Raw genomic sequence first — 23073 nt, 5'->3', positions numbered from 1 at the left:
GGTGCAATCTGGGATAGCAGGAGGTGTCCCTGCCATGGGGTGGGAACTGGATGAGCTTTGAGGTCTTTTCCCACCCAAACCATTCCATGATTCCTCTTCTAATTAGAGGAGTCAGATGAGAAGAGAGCGAAGCAGAAATGATGTCCATGATGATGATGATGATGATGATGATGATGATGGTGATGATGATGGTGATGATGGTGATGAGGTCCCATTCCAGCCCAGAGCAGTGGCAGCAGCCCTGGGCTGGTTTTGTCTCCCTGCAGCCTTTCCCAGCCCCAGCTGAGTCACCTGCCTGGCCCCAGGTGGATTCCTGTGGATTCCTGGCTCCCTGCTCAGGGCTGACTCAGGGCTGCTCAGGGGGATCCCTGGCACGGGTCTGAATCCAGCCCAGGTGAGGCAAAGGTCATGGATGCTGACCTGGAACCATCCAAGTTTTCCCTCCACAAATCAACGTGAGCAGAAGCAGAGCTGAGCAGTGCTCAAAACACAAACACTCCATGATGGATTGAAGCAAGCTCAGAGTGGCCTGGCTGGAATATTTTAAGATCTGAGGAAAGCAAAATAAAGTGTCCAGCTGGTGCCAGTTGGAGTTCATGGCTCTGTTTACTGGGAGGGACATGGCTGCTCTGTCACTGTCACCCAGACAGGCTCAGGTTGTGTGGGGTCACATCCCAGGAAAATATCCTTGAGGATTTTGTGCAGAATTTCTGTGTTTGAGGCAGCAGGAGCAGCCAGACTCTCTCCTTGTCTCAGCAGGAGCAGAAAGGGTTAATTAGGGCAGGCTGATTCATACCTCAGAGTGATTAAGGAGTTCAGGGTTATGGGAAGGCACAAAAATAAAGTTTGGAGATGTAAAATGTCGAGGCAAAACAAATCCCTCCAAACTCAGGGCAACCTTGTCCAGAAAAGAACAAACATTTCTGTTTTGGTACCCTCTGTTTGCTTCAAGAAATGAAATGTTCCAGGCTTTTTTCCCAGTAAATGATGACACTGCCAAGAGAAAATCTTGCTGTTCAAATAGAGATTGCCATGTTGACGATCCATAGGGAACATTTTTAACCTTAAAAGAGAGAATTCCAGTTGGATTTCCAAGTCAGAGAGAAGCCCTGAAGGCAAAACCCGTTTGGCAACATAGCAGAGGAGGAGATGTGGCCCCAATAAGGTTAATAGAGGAAGTTTGGGTAATTAATAGATAAGGAATTGATAAGGGAGAGTGGGCAGCTCGATTGTTTCTCTTTGAGAGCAGAGCAGGAAACTCTCATTGTTCCCCACCTTCCTTGGATAAACAGCAGGATCCTCCTGCCAGGATCCTATGGAAGCACTCAGCCCTTGGCCAAATTTGTCCTGGCAATTTCACTGCCAGGTTGATGATTTACCTTCAGAGAGAAGTTCAACAGTGCTGCAAAAACACCCCTAAATCTTAAAGCTATTTGTCAAAAAAAAGCAAATTTTTCTATCGAGCCTGACGTTGTTCGTAATCTTTTCATTGCTTGTGCTCACCAGGTACAGGCTGGGTTTATTTTATTTTTTTTATATCTTGATTTTTGCTGTTTGGTTTTAAGAAAAGAAAGGGGGAAAAAAGCCATAAATGAGATTTTGGGGTCAGCAAGAATGCAGAAGAAGCCACAAAGAGCTTCCGTCAGTCAGAGGGTGAGGCACAGCAGAGCAAATTCCCATTAATGTCATTTTTCTGCCTTTTTCCTGTAAATCAGCACTGCCCAGTCAGCATCATTCTGCCTCTCCCTTTTTTTTTCCCTTCTTTTTGATGACTTTTCCAGGAAACTGCAGAAATGCTTTGATCTGGCAGGACTCTGAATTTTTTGGAAGTTCCAAAATAAATTCTTCAGGCTGGGCAGCAATTTTGTGTTTCCTTCCCCTCTGATTTCCAACCTCCTTTTCTTTCTTTTTTTTTTTTTTTTTTTTTGGTGTTTTCAGAGCAAGATGTTCTTAAATATAAACCAGTTTTAAGATGGTGAACAGCAACAGGAATAGATTAAAATTAGGATGTTTTTTCCCCAAACAATCACTTAATACTGCTTGGAATGATAAGAACAAGAAAGCTCCACAAAGAATTTTTGAATTTTAATTTAAAGCTTGTCTGCAGGGAAAAAAAAAATTATTTTCAACTTGTTAAAGTTGATATTTCCACAATATCCAGAGGCTTTGGCTGCTGGAAAAGGCCTCCCAAGCTGTGAGCAAACAAAGCCTGACTCAGGGCACTTAGGCTGGGCTTATCAGGGTTCCTTATCTTGCAAAGCTCCAGGGGAAAAGCTTTGCTGTTGACAGAGGTTTGAAATATCTCAAAGCAAGACAGAATAATTCAATATTTTAATTGTATTGAATAGAAAAATGGTGTAGGCTGGATTCAAGTGGGATCCTAATTAAATAGGGAGCAATTAGGATTAAATAGGAATGCTGGGTGGTTTGAAAAGTGCAATAATTTGCAGGGTAATTCCAATTTAGGAATTCCAGTAGGAGCTGATCAGGGATGGGACTGAGCAGTGCTGAGAACTCCCTGTACTTTTGTGGAATTGCCATAATTCTGTTCTTTTCTCTTGGCACTCTCAAAGGAAGCTCTGGGCAGGATGGAACTCCAGAGGGAACACTTTTATGGGATTTTTATGGGATTCAGCACAACCATTTTCCAAGCAGGAGGGTTTGGAATATCCCAGCAGCAATCCCTGAACTGGAGATAAACCCTAAAGAGATTAAACAAGCACTGATATCCCAGAATAATCACCCTCCTGCCCTCCCCATGCACGGGCTCCCACTGCCAGCACAGGGTTCAGGGACATCTCCCCACCACACATTTCCCTTCTGAGCCAAACATTTTTCCTCCCACTTTGCATTCACACTTCCCTCCTGCTCTGCTCCAAGGAAATCCAAAGTTAGGGTTGACAGGCAGGGATTTCCAGAGGGGAAAAAGATCTTTGCAGGGGGACACTCCAGGCTCCTCTTTTCCCCATCCCAATAATGATAAAAAGGACACTCCAGGCTCTTCTTTTCCTCCTCTTTTCCCCATCCCAAAAGTGGAAAAAAGGACACTCCAGCTCCTCTTTTCCTCTTCCTAAGAGTAGAAAAAAAGAAAATTCCAAGGTTTCTCTTTTCCCCATCCCAAAAGTGGAAAAAAGAACACTCCAAGCTTCTCTTTTCCCCATCTCAAAAATGGAAAAAAGGACACTCCAGGCTCCTCTTTTCCAAAACCCAATAATGACAAAAAGGACACTCCAGGCTCCTCTTTTCCCCATCCCACTCCCTTTCCAGCTGTCCAGGTTGTTCCAATGTCTGTGTTTCAGTTAATGCAGTGCAGCTCAGCAGTGACATGAAGCAGCTCACAAAGGTCTTTAATCCCTGTGGGATTGTTATTCCAGGGAATTCATTGATGACCCAGCTCCACAAACATTGGCACTGGCAGCAGCAGAGGTTCCATGTGGAATTGTGGAGCTGGGATAACTCTGGGATAATTCTGGGGTAACTCTGGGATAATTCTGGGGTGACTTTGGGATAATTCCACTGTCCCAGGTGCTCCAAGCCCCAATGTCCAACCTTTCCTTGGACATTGCAGGGATTCAGGGATTCTCTGGCAATTCCAGCCCAGCCAGGAATTCTTTCCCCAATCTCCCCTTTCCCAATTCCCTGTGTCCTGTCCCTCCATCCCTTGTCCCAGTCCCTCTCCAGCTCTCCTGGAGCCCCTCCAGGCCCTGGAAGCAGCTCCAAGGTTTCCCTGGAGCCTTCTCTTCTCCCACTTTTTTTTTTAACACTTCAGGGATTCAAAGCCAGCCACAACCTCAGTTTCAGGATCTCATCACCCTCACAGTAAAGAATTGATATTAAACCTGATTTTCAACCTGAATTTCCCCTTTAATTTGTACCTATCACAACAACCATGAACCTCCTGAAGCCACTGATGCCTCAGAGCACCCCCAGCTCTCCCCTCCCCAGACATCCACCTCCACCCCTGGCTTTTTTTGGAATATGGAATAAACTCCCCACACAGGCAGAGAACTCCATCCCCCAAGCAGAGAGAGGATTGTGGCAATAATCCATCACTGGAAAGAGGAAAACTTTCTCCTTGAATGAGAGAAAAATGAAAGCTGCTGAGGGAAGGAGCATCATCTGCTCTGTGAGTAAGCACATTCCAAGGATCTGCCCACTCCAGGAGCTCTGTGCTCTCCTTTCCAGGGCTGTGATGCAAACATGAGCAGGAGGAGGAGGGGAGGGCTGGGGAAGAAGTGATGCAGCTGCTGCCAAAATATTTTGCTCCTCAGCAGCCATGCAGGGTCTGTCTCTGCTGCAGGAACAGCCCTGGCCCAGGAGATGCAGAGTTCAGGATCCCAAAATCTCCCAAAGCTGATCACAGAAGTTCCCAAAGCACAAATTTAGGTGCTGCAGGAGCAGCCCTGGCCTGGGAGATGCAGAACCCAGGATCCCAAAATCTCCCAAAGCTGATCATAGAAGTTCCCAAAGCACAAGTCTGGGTGCTGCATTAACAGAGCCCAGGATCCAAAAATCTCCCAAACTACAAATCTGGGTGTTGCTGGAGCAACCCTGGCCCAGGAGATGCAGAGCTCAGGATCCCAAAATCTCCCAAAGCTGGGGCCCAAAAGCTCCCAAAATACAAATTTGGGTGCTGCATGAGCAGAGCCCAGGATGCCAGAAGTTCCCAAGACACAAATTTGGGCGCTGCAGGAGCAGAGCCCAGCATCCCAAAATCTCCTAAGGCACAAATCTGGGTGCTGCAGGAGCAGGAGATGCAGAGCCCAGGATCCCCCAATTCCCAAAGCCCAAATTTGGGTTCTGCAGGAGCAGAGCCAGGATCCCAAAATCTCCCACAGCACAAATCTGGGAGCACCAGGCCCTTGTCAATCAGCCCTGAACGAGGAGCTTGGGGCTAATCTTGCTCATTAAACCCAGCACAGAAATAAAACTCCATGGACATGAGCACATGCCAGAGCTCAGCTCCCCTTCTCCAGGCTGGGCTGATCTCATCTGTCCCCCCTGGCTGGCAGCAGCTGCCCAGGCCCTCCTGTCACTCTGCTGTCACTCCTGCAGGATGGTGACACCTCCAGCCAGGCATCTGAAGCTGCCCTGAGGCGCCTCTGGTGCTGCAGGGGCTGTAAAGGAACCCTGGCTGAGGCTCAGATTTGGCTTTTAGGTGAAATCAATCCTGAAATTTCTAGACATAACGTTCATAAATCCATTTTTGCCTCACTTGCTTGTGTCATCCTAGCTGGACATTGATAGCAGGTACTTGGAAAGGCTTAGAATAAAGCCTGACTAAAGATTACTCAAAATAGTTCTTCAGCAATTTTAGTCCCAAGGTCAGGAGGGAGTTTTGTGGTCTAGAAAAACCACCAGCAGTACAAGGAAAATCAGAAATAAATTCAAAATAAAAGCAGATTTCTCGATGCAAAGATGTTAGGAAAGCTGGAAACAGAAATCCCTCCAGGAGAGCAGTGTCCCATAGAGAGTGGATTGGGAGAAAAGGAATTTTCATGGAGTTTTTATGGATGCTTTCATGAACCACTGCCCCTTCCATATTCACTTTACCTGACTTTTCTTCATTCCCACAAATTCAGCCTCTCGAGGGCTCCATGAGAATGTTTCATTTTTGACCATTTCCAGACATTTCAGCTGGAATCAGTGGGATTTGAACATCCCCAAGTGTCACCCCCGTGAGCCCCTTCCCCTGTGCTCCCTATTTTGAGCAATCCCTGGGGAGAGGGGTCTGGCCAGAGGAATTCCAAGTGCCCAGAAGCCCTGGGAGCCAAGCAGGACCAGGCTGCTGCAAATCCAGACAACTATTTTGAGTTCTTGTGGGAACTGAGCTTGATCCAATAAATATCAGGAGTTATCACAAGAGAACCCACAGGAAAACACACACTGAGTGCTGACAGACACAAATCCCCCCTTTTTTAGCTTAGATTTAAAATTATCCAAGGCAGCATTTTTCCAGTTCTGCAGAAGCCATAAAATTCAGTGGGACTGAGGTGGGGGAGGTCAAATCCCTTTTTTTTTTTTTTTTTTTTTTCTGTGGTGAGAACACTCCAAAGAAACAACTGAGCTGCAAGATTCCTGCCAAAAATTATCCTGGTGGCATCAGGATGAGACTGGAGAAGGGGATACAGTGGATAAATTTGTCAGGTAAGGCTGAAAACTCCAAAAGTGGTGGAGTGAAAGAAAAAGGAGCCTCTCAAACATCAGCCTGGTCCTGTTTAGCACCCAGATCGTTTTGGGAACAGCACCTGGAGCAGAGGGGGAAATTCACCTCGCTGGCATCAGCAGGGCTATAAAAAGCTGCCCTGCATTGCTGAGGGGGATTAACATTTATCCCGAGGGACAAAAAAAAAGAAACGGGGCCAGGGGTAGATTTGGGCAGGAGAACAGTCTGGGAATCCTGGAGGAGAAAACGGAGCTGAAAGGAGCAAAAGAATAATGAGAAAAGAGAAGGGAGGCAGGAAATGGCTGCAGGGTGGAGCTGGGGATTGTAATGTCTGTACAATTTCAGGGGAAAATGGAAGAGAAGCAGGCTGGTAAAGCAGCAAAGAGTGACTTCATATTTGAAATATTTAAACATTACAAGGAGCTGAAGGTGGACTTTGCTCTGACAAAAGAGTTTGTTTAAGGCTTTTACTTTTCCAGGCACAGTCCCTTTCATCCTGCTCTTGCCAAATTAAAAAAAAAAAGTAAACAAAAGTGAATTTGCAGCTGATAGGCAGGGACCTGGCTCAGGTGACACAGCCAGGAGAGTCCTTTGCCCTGTTTGGTTTAATTCATTTCAAGCACTTTCATTGTGCTCAGGCAAGATAAATTCCCTTTCTTCAGGCTGTTTTAACCTTGAACCACCTCCCTCTCTGCTCCAGCAGTTTGGAGATTCCTGGATTCCCTTCTCCTGCAGCATTTCAGCCTTGAACTTTGGGAAAGGTGTTGGGATCTGTGTCTGAGCTAAACCTGCTCTCACAGAACCCCAAAATAAAAGCAAAAATAATTTTTTCTCAGCCCTCCCTGTGTGTGTTTGGATACCCCCTGATTTTCCTGTGACCTTCCTCTCCTTCCTGATGGGAAAACAAGAGAGGAAAATCAGCTCTGCAATGATTTGGAAAGTCCTGGATGAATTTTCCAGCCTGAGATCCTTTCCCTGCTCCTAATTTGGCCAGTTTGCACATGGATGGAGGTAGTGATTAGGTGAGACTAAATTCTCCTTGTGGGGATGAAATTTTTTTTCTCCCAAAGATTTGGAAAGTCCTGAATGAATTTTCCATCTTGAGATCCCTTCCTTGCTCCTAATCTGGCCAATGTGCACATGGATGGAGGTAGGGATCAGGTCAGACTCAAATTCTCCTTGTGGGGATGAAAATATTTTTTTTTTCTAAAGATTTAGAAAGTCCTGGATGAATTTTCCAGTTTGAGATTCCATCTTTTCTCCTAATCTAGATATAGATGGTGACAGGGATCAGGTTTGACTCAAAATCTCCTTGTGGGGATGAAAATCTTGGATATTATTTGGTTGTCTGTCCGTGAAGGTTTTGGAGGCAGGAGAAGATAAAGGACAAAGGAAAAAAAAAAAAAAAAAAGACCTTGAAACTCAGACAAAACAAGAGTGAAGGATTAAGAAAAGCAGGAAAATGCAGTTACTGCAGCAGACAAGGAACTGATGCCTCCAGGGAGAATTTTATGGAGCCTGGCAGGGAAAAGCAGCTCAGGGGCCAAGGCAGAAAACACGAGGAGAAAAGGAGAGTTCAGAGCCTCTCTCATCTCTTTCCATGGGAGAAATATAAATACACCTGAAGTTTATTTGCAAGTTTTAATCAGAGAGTAATAAAGAAGTTTTATTAAAGCCTTACAGTAATTTCCAGTTCTTACAACAAACAAACCAACCACCCACACACAAAATAAATCTCCCAGTGCAGGGGGAAAAAGCAGATTTTTTTTTTTTTTTTGTTTTAAAAGAGGAGAAAGTGTGCTAGACATGGCCACAGGAAAAGCATTATTAAATCTCCCTCAGCTCAACCAGTGGTTCCTCACGTTCAGGAGAACATTCCTGGACAGTGAGTAGGAAAATGAATCTGTCTGTTTTAAAAATTATTCACAATCACACAAAGAAAACGGGTTTAGGTTGCAGAACGAGCTCAGAGCTGCCCCCTGATGTGGATGAGTGACAGAGCAACAAGGAGATAATTACCAAAAAAATCCAAATTAATCAGCTAAAAGCTTGAGAGGGTTTTAGGAATTCAGCAATATCCAAGGAATTCAGCATTATCCAAGGAATTCAGCATTATCCAAGGCAGCTGCTGCCAGGATCACTGTGCAAAGTCCAATGGAACAAGCAGCAAGGTTATTGTGAAGGAATCTGAGTGCAGGTCATTAATTAATTAATTCATTAATGTTTCCTAGTGCTCTGGGTAATATTTCTCAAGCAGTTCAGAATAAAACTGCTTGGGCTTGGAAGGGATCTTTAAAAATTCCTCCAATTCCATGGGCAGGGACACCCACAGGAGGAGTTTAAGGGACCCATGAACACAACTGGAATTAAAAAAACAAAAAAATCCACCCTAGGATTGAAATCACTGAGATTCACTGGAAAACCTCATGTGTAGAGGTTTAAACTTGGATTGACTGGAAAACCTCTTTAAAGCTCAGTTTAAACTGATCCTTCTCCCTGAGCCAGACATGGAGCAGTTCCAAAGTCTGAGTTTGCTGGGTGTGTGGGAGGGAAAAATCAGTTTAATTGCACCTTTATGCAATCAACTTTTGTGGTCTCTCTGATGCTGGGGATCAACAGATTTGGGGCTCTCACAAACCACCCAGACAATTTTGCTCAAGAGCTTTTAAGTGAGGACACAGGTGAGGAACACTCCCAGCCCACCCACGTGCTCACAGATCCTGGACACCTTCACCTGCTTCTTTTTGGTTTTTTTTTTCCCTTCCCAGGTGACCTTGGAGTTGCAAAGGTTCAGGAAGGGGATATTTTAAATTTAAGGATATTTAAAACCAGGTTGGAGTAAGCTCAGCTTGTCCCTGCCCATGGTAAAGGGTGCAGTGAGATTTAAGGTCCTTAAAATCCTTTGGGATTTTCCAACCCAAATCATTCTGTGATTCCATAAATATTAATTCAGTACAGGAAAAGGGGGGAAAAATCACCTTGAAGTATTAAGGAATTATTTCCTTTCAGCTTTGCTTGGTAAAATGAAATCAATCCCAACTGGTCAATTATTGGAAATATTTCACTCAAAGCAGGAGTGAAATTCCAACAGTGTGGCTGGAACTGACAGGAAAAACTCTGATTCCCAATGCAGTGGTGACACCTAGAGGGAAAGGAAGGGAATGAAAAAGGGATTTTTGTAAAGCTCTGTCTGAGCCAGAAGTTCCTTGGTTCATTCTCTGGAAGGAGAAAGTGCTCCAGGAAAAACATAAAAAAAACCCCCAAAAAACAAAAAAACCCCCCAAACAAACAAACAAACAAACAAAAAACAACCAGAGGGGAAAGGGAGAAGCCTGAGCCTTGTCTCAGCCTCCCAGGAGCTGCTGTTTGGATCATGGGATGCCACCCTTGGAAGCTCTGGAATAACTCAGGAATTTTTTCCCTATTAAACCTCCCCTCCATTCCCCACGCTCAAGGATGGATCTCCACGAGGCTTTTTTGGGGTTTTTAAGTTTTTCTTTTCCTCTGTGAAGGAGCTCAGAGACATCAGAGGCTCCAAGCCCATCCCAGCTCCACAGGAATCCAGGCTGCTGCTGTTTGTCCTTGGGATTGCCTGCTAAAACCTGCAGGAAACTTTGGGCTGGAGTTGTTCCTCCACCTCCACACGAGGTGGGGCCCACCTGGATTTGCAATTCCAAAGAGATTTTTGGCTCCATGCCTTTGTTTTGTTGTTTAGTCTGAGTTTTCTTTGGGAGCAGAGAACCACCCAAATGGGGCAGGACCTGTAAATGTTTGATTTTATCAAATGTGGTTTATATTTTCTTTTCTTTTTTTTTGAGAATTCCTTGACATGCACAGGGTGCTGCTGAAAGAGAAAAATAAAATCCCATTATCCACCTGGGATTAATCCAAACATCTGAGAGTCAGGGTTGGAATAATTGGAGTTTTTTCCTCTTTAAATGACTGGGAGAGCCTCACCTCAGTTGAATTTCTGGACACACTTCAAAGGAAGCCAAAATAAAATTATTGTGATCAAGTCTTGCCTTCCTGTCCAGTCACAGCTGCACTGAAGGTTTGGGTAAATAATTAATAACAATTAATTCCAATGAGGGCAGCACCTTTAATGAGGTGTTTCCCTCCTCACCAGGATGTGGAAATGTGGGACCACCACAATCCAAGAGATTTCCTGCCATTCCAGCTGTGGAGAAACCCTGGAATTATTTTTATCTCTCACAGCCAAAAGGGTTGAAGTTCTCCAGCTGAACCAACCAAGCAAAATTGCAATTAAAAATTAAAATTAGAACAAGGAATGGATTTACACATGTAAATATTCCATTAAACTGCAGCTGCTTTCCAGGAATTTGTGTAAAAAAATGGGAATAGAAAAGCTTAAATTTAATGACCTTTTAATAACTGACCATTCCTTTGTTATCCCAATAATTTCTGGGAATAATTCTAATTTCCATGTATTATTGCTTTATCTCTGCTTTCCTTTCTTGGGTATTTTGAAAATTTCCTTGGATTTTTGTGGTTTGATGCTCCCCAGATCCCAAATTTCCTGCTGTTCCCTCAGGTCAGAGCAGAGAGACAGAAATGAAAGTGGAAAATACTGACAGGAAAAGAGAGGAAAAAGGGGAAAAAAACCCAGAAAATGCAAGAAGTGATGGAAGTCAAAGAGGGGAGAAGTTTTCCCAGTATCCAGAGGGGAAATTCTTGTAAATCAGCCAAAATGGGAACATCCCATGACAGTCAAATTGCCAAGAACTTGAAGTTAATCCATTGTACAAAGAAGTTTAGGGAAAAATCAGGGAATATTCTGGTAAAATCAGAGAAATTATTGTGAATTTTGCCATCAGTTCCACTGGATTTGCTTTTATATCTCAGCTCTATTTTAATTTTTTTTTTTTTTGGGAAAACCTCAGCAAGAAAAGAAACACAAATCAGGAAATGAAACAGTGACAGCAACTTTTGAGTATAAAAAATTGTCTGTAAAATGGGGTGGCTCCAGATTTATCATTTTAAAATCTAAATTGTATTTTTTTACCAAGATTCCTCCCTCATTCCTGAACTTCCAGCCTCTGGCTCCCAAATTTATTTCCAAATGGCACCATCCAGGTGGAAGCTGAAGTTGTCCCACAAGTTTTGCACAATCCCACCCTTTTCCCAGCATCCTGCAGAATTCCTCCTCCTCTCTTCCCACTTTTATTTCTCCCCAGTTTCTCTCCATCAACTCCAGGTTGTGGCTTTGCTGTCTCCCAATTCCAGAGGTTAACAACAATCCTGCCCTGCCTGCCAAACCAACCTCCATGAAATCATCTCCAGGAACAGAAGGTTTGGAGGCTGCCACTTCTCAACCCCTCTGAAATTTGCTCAGCTTTGTTTACCAGAAGTTATTTTCCATTTTTATGTGTTGATCCACAGGGAGTTTCAACCTTTTCAAAGAGGGCAAACAACAGGGACTGATGGAATATTTTAAAATTTTAATTGCCAAGGTAACTGTGAAGCTGAGATCCTGATGATTTGAGGTGCTGTCCCCACTCAATTTTCATAATTCCTTTTTATCCAGTGCAGAGCTGTTGTTTCTGGAGTTGAGGAGAGGATTAAATAAACAAAACCAGGGATAGATGGAGCCTTTCCCTCCAGCTAAACTCAGCTCAGTGTTTGGTTTAACCAAGCTTTGTCTCTGGTTTATTCCTGATTTAAAGTCAGGAAAACTCCTGCATACTTTCTTGGCAATCCATATATAAAATAAATCCTATTAATAGATATTTTCTGTACCCTCCAGCCCACTTTGGAGCATCCCTAGATATTCTCTCACTTGAATGATTCCCAAAATTTGGGATCCTGGATTATGAGGATTTTAAAAGCAGCAAGGCCCAGTCCATAAAGCTCTTGTGCACATGGGAATATATATATTTATTTTTTTAAAAGCTTTTTCCACAGCAAATTCCAAGAGATTTTAACAAGGATTTTAACAACCTGCCTCAGACACCAGGAGAACAACACCCAGCTCTGCTGCAAGTGCTTTTGATTTATAAATTCAGCAATTTTTATTAAGAATTACTGCAGCTCCTCACAAGGAAAACAGGGAAGAAAATGGGTTTTTATTTCACAACCAACAAATGGGGTTTTATTTCACTATTTTTATTTAAAGCAGCACTGAAAGGCTCATCCTTATCACCAAGGGCCATTTTTACAGGGGTGATCCTCTCCTTATTTTTTGGGCATCCTAAATCCCTTCTTGAGGCTTCTCATTCAGCAAAGCACCTGAGATGAGCTTGCCCTGAAAATATTAATTAGAGCAGCACAAACAACTGGAGGTTGAGGATAATGATTTGTGAGGGAAGATAATTATTTGCTAAGTGTAGCTTGACTTCTGGTTTACAAGACAATAATGAGAAGTCTCTCATCAGCAGAAAAGTAATTAAAAGCTTGGTGTTAAGACAATCAACATTTACACAGAGGGGTGGTGAGGGCTGAAAGGTTTTCCTGGGTTTTAATCACTGCCTGCTGCTGCAGCATGGTTTAAAAATAAAATCTGACAGGTTGGTTTTTTATTCTCCTATCTTTAGCTCATCTTTCCTATGAGAAAATTCATTTTTCCAGCATTCCCAAGCATTGAAAAACACCAAATTGCACTGGGAATAGAAGAGATTCCACCAGAATTTCATGTTCAGAGGCCACCAAAAGGACATGAAATGATCCTTCAGCTTGGTTTATTAATTGTACATTTCACACATCCTAAGAAAAATCAGAAATAATTTCCAGAGCTGATCACACCTTCTTTGTCCCTTGGAGGAAAACATCAGGTACAAGAGTTCTGCACTAAGCTGTGAAATGTGTCCAGTAAAATCAGGATTTTATAGGATTAAAATAACAGGATTTTAATAAACCCTGGCACTCAAGGGAAAGAGAAAAGTCACCTTAAAATGTTGCACTGAACATTATTCTATGGCAGAAAAAACCATCACAAAATCACAGCCAAATCCACTCAGATTTAGGGATAATTTATTCCCAACCCTCTCTCAGTTGCTGGAATATTGTGGAATTCTTGCCCAAGGCACAAAGGACAAAAGTGAGGTTTTAATTTGATTTAAGTGAGGAATTAATTTTATTTTTTTTTAATGAATGATTCCACTCAGTTTTAGGGATCATTTTTTCCCAGCCCTTTCCCAGTTGCTGGAACATTGGGGAATTCTTGCCTAAGGAATAAAAGACACAAGTGGGGTTTAAACACCTAAAACTCTTAATTTGACTTTGTTTTTTTTTTTTCTCTTAATGAATGATTCTTAAAGTATCAATAAAGTAATTTCAGGCCATAAAATGGATTCATAACTTGGGATACTCTGGTCTCCTGGGAATTGTTTATCATTTATAATGACAGCATTACAAAGACTTAGAAGCTAAGTTCTTTAAAACAATTACTATAGAAAAATTAAAACTCAAGGCTGATATTTGGACAAGTGTTCACTGATATTTGAGCAATAACAAATTACCAAGTATAGCTGATATCTATTCAAATAAGATATAAAATGTTCTATACCTTCACTATTCTGTTCCTCACTCACAAGGTGCTTTTGGGAAAAAAAAACCAAATAAAAACCAACAAATCCCACATGGAATTGGAGCTGTTGCACATTTCCTGCATTTTAATCAGCACCTTCTTCAGGGCAGCAAAAGTTTCCAGTTGGGGTGAACTTTGATGTGATAATGGCAAGGAGAAGTGAGTGTTTGTATCTTCAGCAGCCCTGGAGAATCTGCTGGAACTGAGCTTTAATCCCAGCCAAGATCAAGAGCAAACAAACATTGCAGGCAGAAAAGCCACAATTAAGGAGAAGAAAGGCAAGAAAAGCAGCAGCATCAAAAGCACTTGGGCCTCACAGCAGTGCTGGGTCAGTGGCCAACAAACTTTGGCTTTTAATGGAATAAATCAAAGCAAATTGAATTTATTGCAGCTTGTGCAGGTGATCAGGGAGGTTTTTAAAAGCTTTTTTTGAAATATGTAATTCAGGAAGGACTCTCTCTCTCTCTCTTGAGTGCTTCATTAAAGGCAGTGCTGGGGATGAGTTAATAAATTCCTTGCTGCTGCTCCAGAAACAAAACTCTCCCTGACAAAATTCCTGTATGGATTTTGTTTTATATTAAAATTCCCCTCAAAAAGTCCTAAAATCATTGGACATCTGCACTGAAACACCCCAAACCTGTCAAAATTCCACGGATTTATGGGAAAAATATCAGGAAAAACCCAGAAAAAATTCAGCCTAAAAATCTAAAAAACTCCCTAAGAAATGTAAGAATTTCCCAAAAATTGCACTGAAAATGGCCCAAAAATTCCTGAAAGCTGCACTGAAACACCCAAGACCAGCCCCAAAACCCTGCAATATTCCAGGGATTTTTGAGGAAAAAACAAGGGAAAATGAATGGGGAAAAAATCCAAGGAAAATCAGAGTTAAAATGGCCAAAAAAACCCCAAAAATCACACTAAAAATTTAGTGGGATGAATTAAAATTGAAAAATTTAATCAGTGTGCCACCAAAAAATTCCACATTTCTCCCTTTTTCAGCCCTTAATCCAGCAATCCCATAGCCACAGGGAAAGGTGGAAGGGTAAAATTTGATTTTTTTTTTTTTTTTTTTAACAGGTACTAAAGCAACTCCTCAGTGGGGCTGAAGGCTTTGGGGACCCCAAACTGAGAATTTGGGAAAAAACCCAACCCAAAACTCTGAGCTTTTGTGTTCCTTTGGCAACTGGTTCTCCCAGCCCTGAGCATTTTTTTCACCTTTCACCATCTTGTGTTTTCATAAAAACACTTTTAGTCCAAAATCAGCCAATTAATTGGGAAAAATCTCATTGGAGTTGATGTTTCCAGGTTGGCTCTGGAGAGAGAGAAAAAAAAAAAAATCTCAGTTTTCCAAGGGAAAAAAGCTTCTCCCAGCTGGAAGGAGCTGCTCCAGAGCCATTCTCCAGGAAAAATAAAAAAAATTAAAAACAAATAAAATAAAAAAAAATAAAAAGGACAAAGTGTCTTTGGGGACAGGAGAGAGGCCTCAGCTTTATTTCCATGGGTTCCCTCAGAAAGCTTCACCTGGATTTACCTTCAGATTAAAAAAAACAGGAAGTTTGGAACAAGATTAGAGAGCAAACAAACAAATCTCCAAATAAATAGGGTTTTATCTGTCCCAGATAAAAGTTTTTGTCAAGTTTTTATCATCTCCTTGCAGCTAGAATTGGGGAGGAGGAGGAAAGGTTGAGAGAAAAACGCTCATCCACTTGCTGTGCTGCTGGGAAAAATTCTGGAAAAAGAGAGAATGTCTCCTTGGGAAAGTAATTTTTAATTTTTTCTTCTCTGGAAAGCTCCCTTTGTATTTACCTCCCACTTTTGAACCTGATGTAAGAGCTGCAGGTGCATAGCCAGGGGGGAAAAGAAATAAAAAAAGATAAATAGAAAATGAGAAGATGTGAAAAGCATCCCAAGCTCAAGCATTCCCTGCTCATAACTGGGTGAAGTCACTGTCTCCTCCCTTTTTAGCCACCACAAACTGCTCCAAATCCTCTGTCCCTTCCCACCTCCCTCTTTTTTTTTTGGGAGCATCAGGAATCCTCCAGCAGCGTGGCAGGAGTGAAATTGGACACTTTAAAAATACCCCACACTGAAACAGCACATTCCAGACTGCTCAGGAATGTTGGAGCCCTAATTGAAGGCTAAGAATAAATTAGGAATTAGCTGGATTTAGGGAATCCAGAAGTTCCCAGAGCTCTGGTTGTGTCTGGATTGAGATTTCAGCAAACTCGGGGTCAGGTTACAGGGCTGGGGACAAAAGCTCCTTCATGGATGTGTGCACACACACTCGGCTTGAGGCAGTGAACAGGGGCTGAGCTCACTTGTTGTGCAGATATTAAATATATTTATAGTTTAGGAGGGACTGGAGGCCTCTGCTTAAATCCCAGTCAGAGCCTTGAACATAAAACACAAATTTTGCACATTTGGCTAAAGTTTAAAATCCAACTGCTTCCAGATTTTGGTCTATTGTTTTTTTTTTAATTTTAAAAAAAACACCTCTCTGTCACTCTGTCCTAGTTTGCCACTTCCCCAACAGCTGCAAGGATTAAACAATTTAAATTCTGTTATTGGTGGTTTGCAGCAGCATGGCTGGGGAAGCAAACAGCTCAAATGATGCCAGTTGGGATTTGGGAGATCCCATCTGGATACTAGGAGCAGTTCTGGGTTTCCCAGTACAAGAAACAGCAAATGGAGCACAAAAAATGCCCAGAATTAATAAAGGGATTGAGAGCAGGGGGCTGAGCCTGGGAAAGGTAAAAAAAGGGATTTTTGAAGGAAAGGCAAAAAAAGGGATTTTTTTTATGGAAAGGCTAAAAAAGGATTTTTTTTAAGGAAAAGCAAAAAAGGAATTTAAGTGTTGTCTACACAATCTAAAAAGAAGATAAAACCAGAAACAGACCCTTCCACACGCACATGCTGCAGCATAGAAAATTTCCTGTAAATACAAGGAGAATTTCCCCCCAGTGAGTGTGATCAAGCTGGGAGAAGTAAGAAAATCCCAGCCCATGGAGGTTTAGAGCTCACCCAGCCAATGCCAAGCTGACCTAAATTTGAAGTTGGGCTGGAGATCTCCCAGTTAAACTTTTTCATTATTCTACAGAAGGCTGGAACAGCAGCATCTTGAGTTAATCTGCATCACCAGACCACAGAGGTGCTGAGCTGGCATCACCCTGAGTGTCCAGATGGATCTGCATTCATTCCTCTCTAGTTTTATCCCAATTTCCTTGGCCTCTCCCACACAAACAAGCCTCACCCAGGGATGTTCGACCATCCCAACCTACCAAAACCTTCAATTAAGCTCTGCTTTACAAAGTGTGCTAATTAAGGAGCTCCAGTTTGATTTTTCAAGAGAGTTTCTATGAAAACATTTCTTTTCCAAAGCCTGTTAAACCCTTCTGCACAACCAGAACTCACACAATGCTTGTAAAACCCAAGCTCATCAATGTTTACTTTGCTTTTATCACCTAATTAAGAACATTCACTCCAGCCCCTGGGAAATTTTTCCAGGTTTCAAAACAAGGGATGCTCCACTCACCTTCCTCGCTCTCATTTCCATGGAAAAACGAGGCTGGAGGAAAAGCAGGAGCATCTCTCAGCCCTCCAAGCCAAGCTGGGATGCAAAGGTTGATCCCTGATCACATCCAGGAATGAATTTCTATCCAAACTCAGCATTTGGAGGTAGAAACTCTGAGTGCTGAGATAACTAAAGCCACTTTTGTCAGATATGAGAGGTTTCCACATTATCTGAATGCTTGGAGGAGTGATTTCCTGACACTGAGGGCAACAGAAAATCCCAAATCTCTGCTGATCTGGGTCTGTCAAATCTGTTTAAATTCCAAACACACCCACGTAACATTTTGAGGTCAACACAAATAAGACGAGCTGAACTTCAGGGTGAATTATTTCACAAATTTCTTTCAGGGAAAGTCTCCTAAGTTGCATATCTCAGAGTAACAGACATCTCATGCTGGGGTTTAAAAATCAGAATAAAGGCAGCGCAGGTGCTGAGGTTGATTTTATGCCCAAGAGAGGGAGATGATGCAGTGCCTGCCCCGCTCCTGGGATCCCTGCAAGTGTCCAAGGCCAGGCTGGGGATAATAGAATTAAGGATCATTCCAGCCCTTTAAAATTCCGTGATAAGAGCAGCTACAAACCCCCTCCTGAATAGCGGCCAGGCAGGGAAAGCTGTTATACTCTGAGGAAAGAAGCGTCCACCTCATGAGGCAGAAAGGCAAAGCTTTCTCCCACAGCCCTCGGGAGAGGAAATCCCCTTAGGAGAGGGGAAGGGAGGGAATTCCCTGGAAATTCCTGGGGGTTCCCTTCACACGGCAATAAGGAGGCCGAAGGAACCCCCCTCACACACGAAACCGGCGGGGGCTCCTCTGAGGGCACCCCCAACCCGCGGGTCACCCTCAGCGCCTCACGGGGGGATCGCGACTCCTACCGGCTGCAGGAGGCGGCCACACCGGGGGTGCCGCCCGGCGGCGGCGAGATGCTGGCCCTGCCCCGTCTCCGCCCAGGGTGTTTGTGGCCCGGGGGCTCTGCCTCCATGGGGATGAGCACCGGGAACGGGACTGGCAGCGGCAGCGGCGGCGGCGCCTCAGGCCGGGGAGAAATGGCGGCGGCGGTTTGAAAATGGCGGCGGCGGCTGCGGCGGCCAATCAGGAGCGGCGGGGGCGTGGCCAGAGGGCGGCGCGGGCTGTGAGGGAGGCGGCGGGCGCAGCGCCCCCTGGCGGAGCGCGCTGAGGGAGAAACTGAGGCGCTGTGAGGGCCATGGCCGTTCTCATCCCGATATCGCTGGGAATGGTGGCGTTACTGAGGCACAGTGAGGGCATGGCCGTCCTCATCCCGATATTGCCTGGAACGGCGGCGTTACTGAGGCACAGTGAGGGCATGGCCGTTCTCATCCCGATATTGCCTGGAACGGCGGCGTTACTGAGGCACAGTGAGGGCATGGCTGTCCTCATCCCCATATCGCCGGGAATGGCGGCGTTACTGAGGCACAGTGAGGGCATGGCCGTCCTCATCCCGATATTGCCTGGAACGGCGGCGTTACTGAGGCACAGTGAGGGCCATGGCCGTTCTCATCCCGATATTGCCTGGAACGGCGGCGTTACTGAGGCACAGTGAGGGCATGGCCGTCCTCATCCCGATATCGCCGGGAATGGTGGTGTTACTGAGGCTGGGAAGGACCTCCTGTTATAAATGAGAAACAAAGTCTCGATATTTAGCAATATTTAGATTGGTTTGTTTTATATAGACAGAGCAAGCAGCGCTGGGGAAAACGTGAGGGGTCATCGCCCACTCCACGCTTCCACCGAACTTGGATTGCAGCTCCCTTTTTATAGGATGGTTTTCCTTGTAGGAATCAATAATTATTATTGTTTTGGTGTAGTAATTCTGCAAGGTAAGCAGTGGTGGTCAGAGAAACTTCCAAACAGTGGAACAGCTCTTGGGACAATTGTTCCTATAACCATCTGGTCTTGGTAGATAAAAACAGAAGAATTGAGAAGCCTGATCTTTAGCAGATAGTTTGTGATTGATCACACAAAGGCAGGAAATCTGATTCTGCAGAATCTGTTGTGCTGTTTGAACACCTTGTTTTGCAAGCTGTCAGTAGATACAACTTATTTAGGAAACATGAATATTCATAACAGGGGGATTTAAACAGAATGGGTTTAATCATATATTTCCCGTTTCTTATTCTAAGCATTCTGGTTTATACAAACTCCAAAACTTCTATGATTAACACAAATCATTTATCAATTATCACACCATCCAGTCCAACCTGTGGCCAGCCAGAGCTGAGCTCTGAGTGCCACGTCCAGTCCTTCCTTAAACACCTCCAGGGATGATAAGCCCACCTCTGCCTTGGGCAGCCCATTTTGATGCTGTACAACCTTTTCCACGAAGGAATTTTCCCAAAATCCAGGGAATGCTGAGCTGCTCCAGAGCTAGAATTGCCCCTCTCTCACAGCCATTGGTTGGATGAGACTTCCACACGAATCCCACTGGGAATGGCTTTATCCCAGCTCCCCTCCTTGCTTGGATGTGATTATTGCAGCCAGGGAAAAAATTTGGTTGGAAAAGATTTTCTAGGATTGAATTCAACCATTCCCAACACTGCCAGGGCCACCCATGTCCCCAAGTGCCACATCCACAGGGTTTGAAATTCCTTCAGGAATGGGGATCCCTGGGTAGTTTCAGTGCCTGACAATTTTTTCCATGGAGAGATTTTTCCCTAAAATCCAATCTAAACTTCTCCTAGCACAGCTTGAGGGAAAAAATGGGATCAGGGAATGGGATCAGGGAATGCTGAGCTGCTCCAGAGCTGGGATTGCCCCTGGGCACAAGAGTGGGATGAGCCTTCCACACAAATCCCACTGGGAATGGGAAAAGTTCTTCCTGAGAAGGAGAGCAACAGCCTCACCCAATCTGAAAGAGGCAAAAAAATCAGCAACATTTTTGAGGAGAAAGAGCTCCTTTCTAAAAAAAACCAAAAAATTACACCTCAGAAATCAGCTTGCAGCCCAAAAATTTACCCCCAGTCACCTCTCTCAAAACACACCCAAAGGATTGAAATCTGAGCTGTGTCATGGCACAAAACCACTGCCTAAACCATTTGTGGTGAGGTTTTTAAATCTGATAGAGCTGGAAAAAAAGCAGCTGCTTTGGCCAGACAGCAGCAAATCCCCAAATCCTGCCTTGAAAAGCCATCAGGAGCCCCTGCTGTTCCTCCCACCCCACATCAGGGTCAAGTGGTGCTTCCAGCAAGGCTCTGGGTGAATTTTTGGATACTCTCAGCTGAGGAGATTGTCTGGAAATCTGTTCCACTTGGCTGAGATTTGGATTTTCCTCCATTTCAGCCTTTTCCCTCTGAAAAGTGGCAGGGATGAGGAGGGGATGGGGTCTGTGACACCCCCAACATCCCTATAACAGGGGGTGGATTTTCCCTGCTTATAAATTGGGAATATCTCCTCTGGAGTGCAAATTTTGCCAAATTTGGAAAAAAAAAATCTCCTTTTAACAGCTCTGACACCCCAGTGCTGGACCAGCCTTTTACACTTGATCAGGTTCATCAGGCTGAGCTCAACTTTTGGGCAGCCCTTGGATGAAATTCTTTGAAACTCATTAAATTCTTTTATAAACCCATTAAAACCCCTACATGTGCACAAAGCATTTTGCTTTCTTGGCTTTATTTAAGTAAAAAAAAAAAAAAAAAAAAAAAAAAAAAATCACAAATGGGTTCTTCAGAGGTGTAAACCCCACGAGTTCAGCTGTTAAAGTGGGACTTTGATTCAGATGAGATGTCCCCTCTTCAAGCTGCCAAAAAGCTGCACATAACCAGATGTGAGAGTGAGGATTTAAAGGTTTTAGAAGGAATTTGTGATTTTTTTTGGGGGGAAAAAGAATCCATTAAGATGGGAGAGGGAGCATTCCTGGGGCACCAGGTGTGCCAGAGGACTCAGACCCAGCATGGAAATGATGCCAAAGAAAAGAGAATTAATTTTCCTCTTTTTATTCCAGTGCAGACTTAACATGAGCAAAGTGTGAAGTTTCCATTTGGGTTCAAACCTAAACACTTCAGCAAAGTTGTGTTGCCTCACTCAACATTTCATTTATATTGGCTGGGAGCTGCTTGTGGATATTCATCCATTTTATCTCCCCCAGCCAAATCCCTTCCCAATCCTTCTCCAGGACTGGCTGCATCCTGATTTCTGCATTCCCAAATTGCTGTGTCCTGGAAACTGGAACAGAATCTCCAAACCTGCTCTTCTTTGCATTCTGAGCTCTGAATCTTGAAATTTGGGAATGTCTTTGTGGGATCATCCTTTGGGACGTCAGCAGGGCAAAGATTCCAGGATGGGATCTCCAGGTCTGTTTCTCTTGGATCCTTTTTAATTTTATTTTTATTTATTTTTTTTTTTTTTTAGGAAGGAGCTGTTTCTCCTCTAAGATTTTGCTGATTTTTTGTCTCTTTTGGACAAGGTGAGGCTGTTGCTCCCTTCCAAGTGTCCAAACACCCCTGGAGCAGCCTTGAGAATTCCCATTTCCTGCGAATCTTCATCCTCTGGGGGATTAAAAAATGTTCCTAAAATCCAACCTCAGCTTTCCCTGGCACAGCTTCATTCCCCAGAGTTCTTAAAGCTGAGTGAAACTGGTCATAACAGAGATTTTCCAATCCTGTTTTTACCTGGATATTCCCAATCCTGTTTTTAAATGGATATTCCCAATCCTGTTTTAAAATGGATATTCCAAATCCTGTTTTTAAATGGATATTCCAAATCCTGTTTTTAAATAGATATTCCAAATCCCATTTTTACATGAATATCCAAAATCCCATTTTATTCATGGATATTTCCAATCCCATTTTTTCATGGATATTCCCAATCCTGTTTTTGCCAATCCTGTTTTTACATGGATATTCCCAATCCCATTTTACATGGATATTTCCAATCCCATTTTTTTTATTGTATATTCCCAATCTCATTTTTGCTTGGCTATTTCCTGCTTATTTTAACATGGATCATGTTTTTACATGGATATTCCCAATCCTATTTTATGTGGATATTTCCAATCCCATTTTTGTTTGGATATTCCCAATCCTATTTTTATCTGGATAATCCAAATCCCATTTTTTGCTTGGATATTCCCAATTCCATTTTAATGTGGATTATTCCCAATCCTATTTTTATTTGGATAATTCAAATCCCCTTTTTTATGTGGATATTCCCAATCCCATTTTAATGTGGATATTTCCAAATTCCATTTTTTCATGGATATTTCCAATCCCATTTTTGCTTGGATATTCCCAATTCCATTTTTACATTGGTATTCCAAATTCCATTTTTTTCCTGGATATTTCCACATCCAGACAGGTGGGAAGGGAAAGTATCACTCTGTGGAGGATCCAAAAAAAATCCATGAAAAACTCATTAAGGAATTCAAATCCATATTTCTCCAAGTTATTTTAAAAAGAACATTTAAAAAATGCAAATAAAATTATTTTTATCATATTTTATAATTTTAAAAATTATCATTTTTATCATTTTATCATCAGGATAAAATTAATTTTTATCCTGCCATTCTTTGCAGGATAATAAAGAACATCAAAATTCGAGCTGATGCCAAATGCTTTATTTTAAAATATATTTTAATTGATTAATTATTATTATTAAATAAATTATATTAATTTTTTTGGTGGCAAGGTTAGTTGTTTTTATTTTGGGAGTGTAACCACATCACCCCACTGCTGGATGTGTTTGCAGGTGAAGTTTGGCTGAAGGAAAATGTGTAAAAAATCAGGAAAAAGTCAGGAAAAATTAGCAAAATACCGGCAAAAAATCATCCAAAAATCCAGCAAAAA

At 43.0% G+C, this 23073-nt stretch overlaps 1 protein-coding gene across 1 annotated transcript in view; it reads right to left on the bottom strand.

Moving 5' to 3' along the window:
* Window positions 1–18331, bottom strand: part of NET1 (neuroepithelial cell transforming 1) — a 48541-nt gene extending 30210 nt beyond the window's left edge. Inside the window, exon 1 of the mRNA XM_056482287.1 lies at window positions 18151–18331. Within this exon, the coding sequence (XP_056338262.1) occupies window positions 18151–18257 (107 nt within the window). The 5' untranslated portion in view covers window positions 18258–18331. The remainder of the gene's footprint in view (window positions 1–18150) is intronic.
* Between the last annotated feature and the right edge of the window lie 4742 nt (window positions 18332–23073).

This window comes from Oenanthe melanoleuca, chromosome 1A (assembly GCF_029582105.1).
Source record: "Oenanthe melanoleuca isolate GR-GAL-2019-014 chromosome 1A, OMel1.0, whole genome shotgun sequence".
In the NCBI taxonomy this organism is placed as follows: domain Eukaryota; kingdom Metazoa; phylum Chordata; class Aves; order Passeriformes; family Muscicapidae; genus Oenanthe; species Oenanthe melanoleuca.
This window is presented reverse-complemented; position numbering and strand designations above follow the sequence as displayed.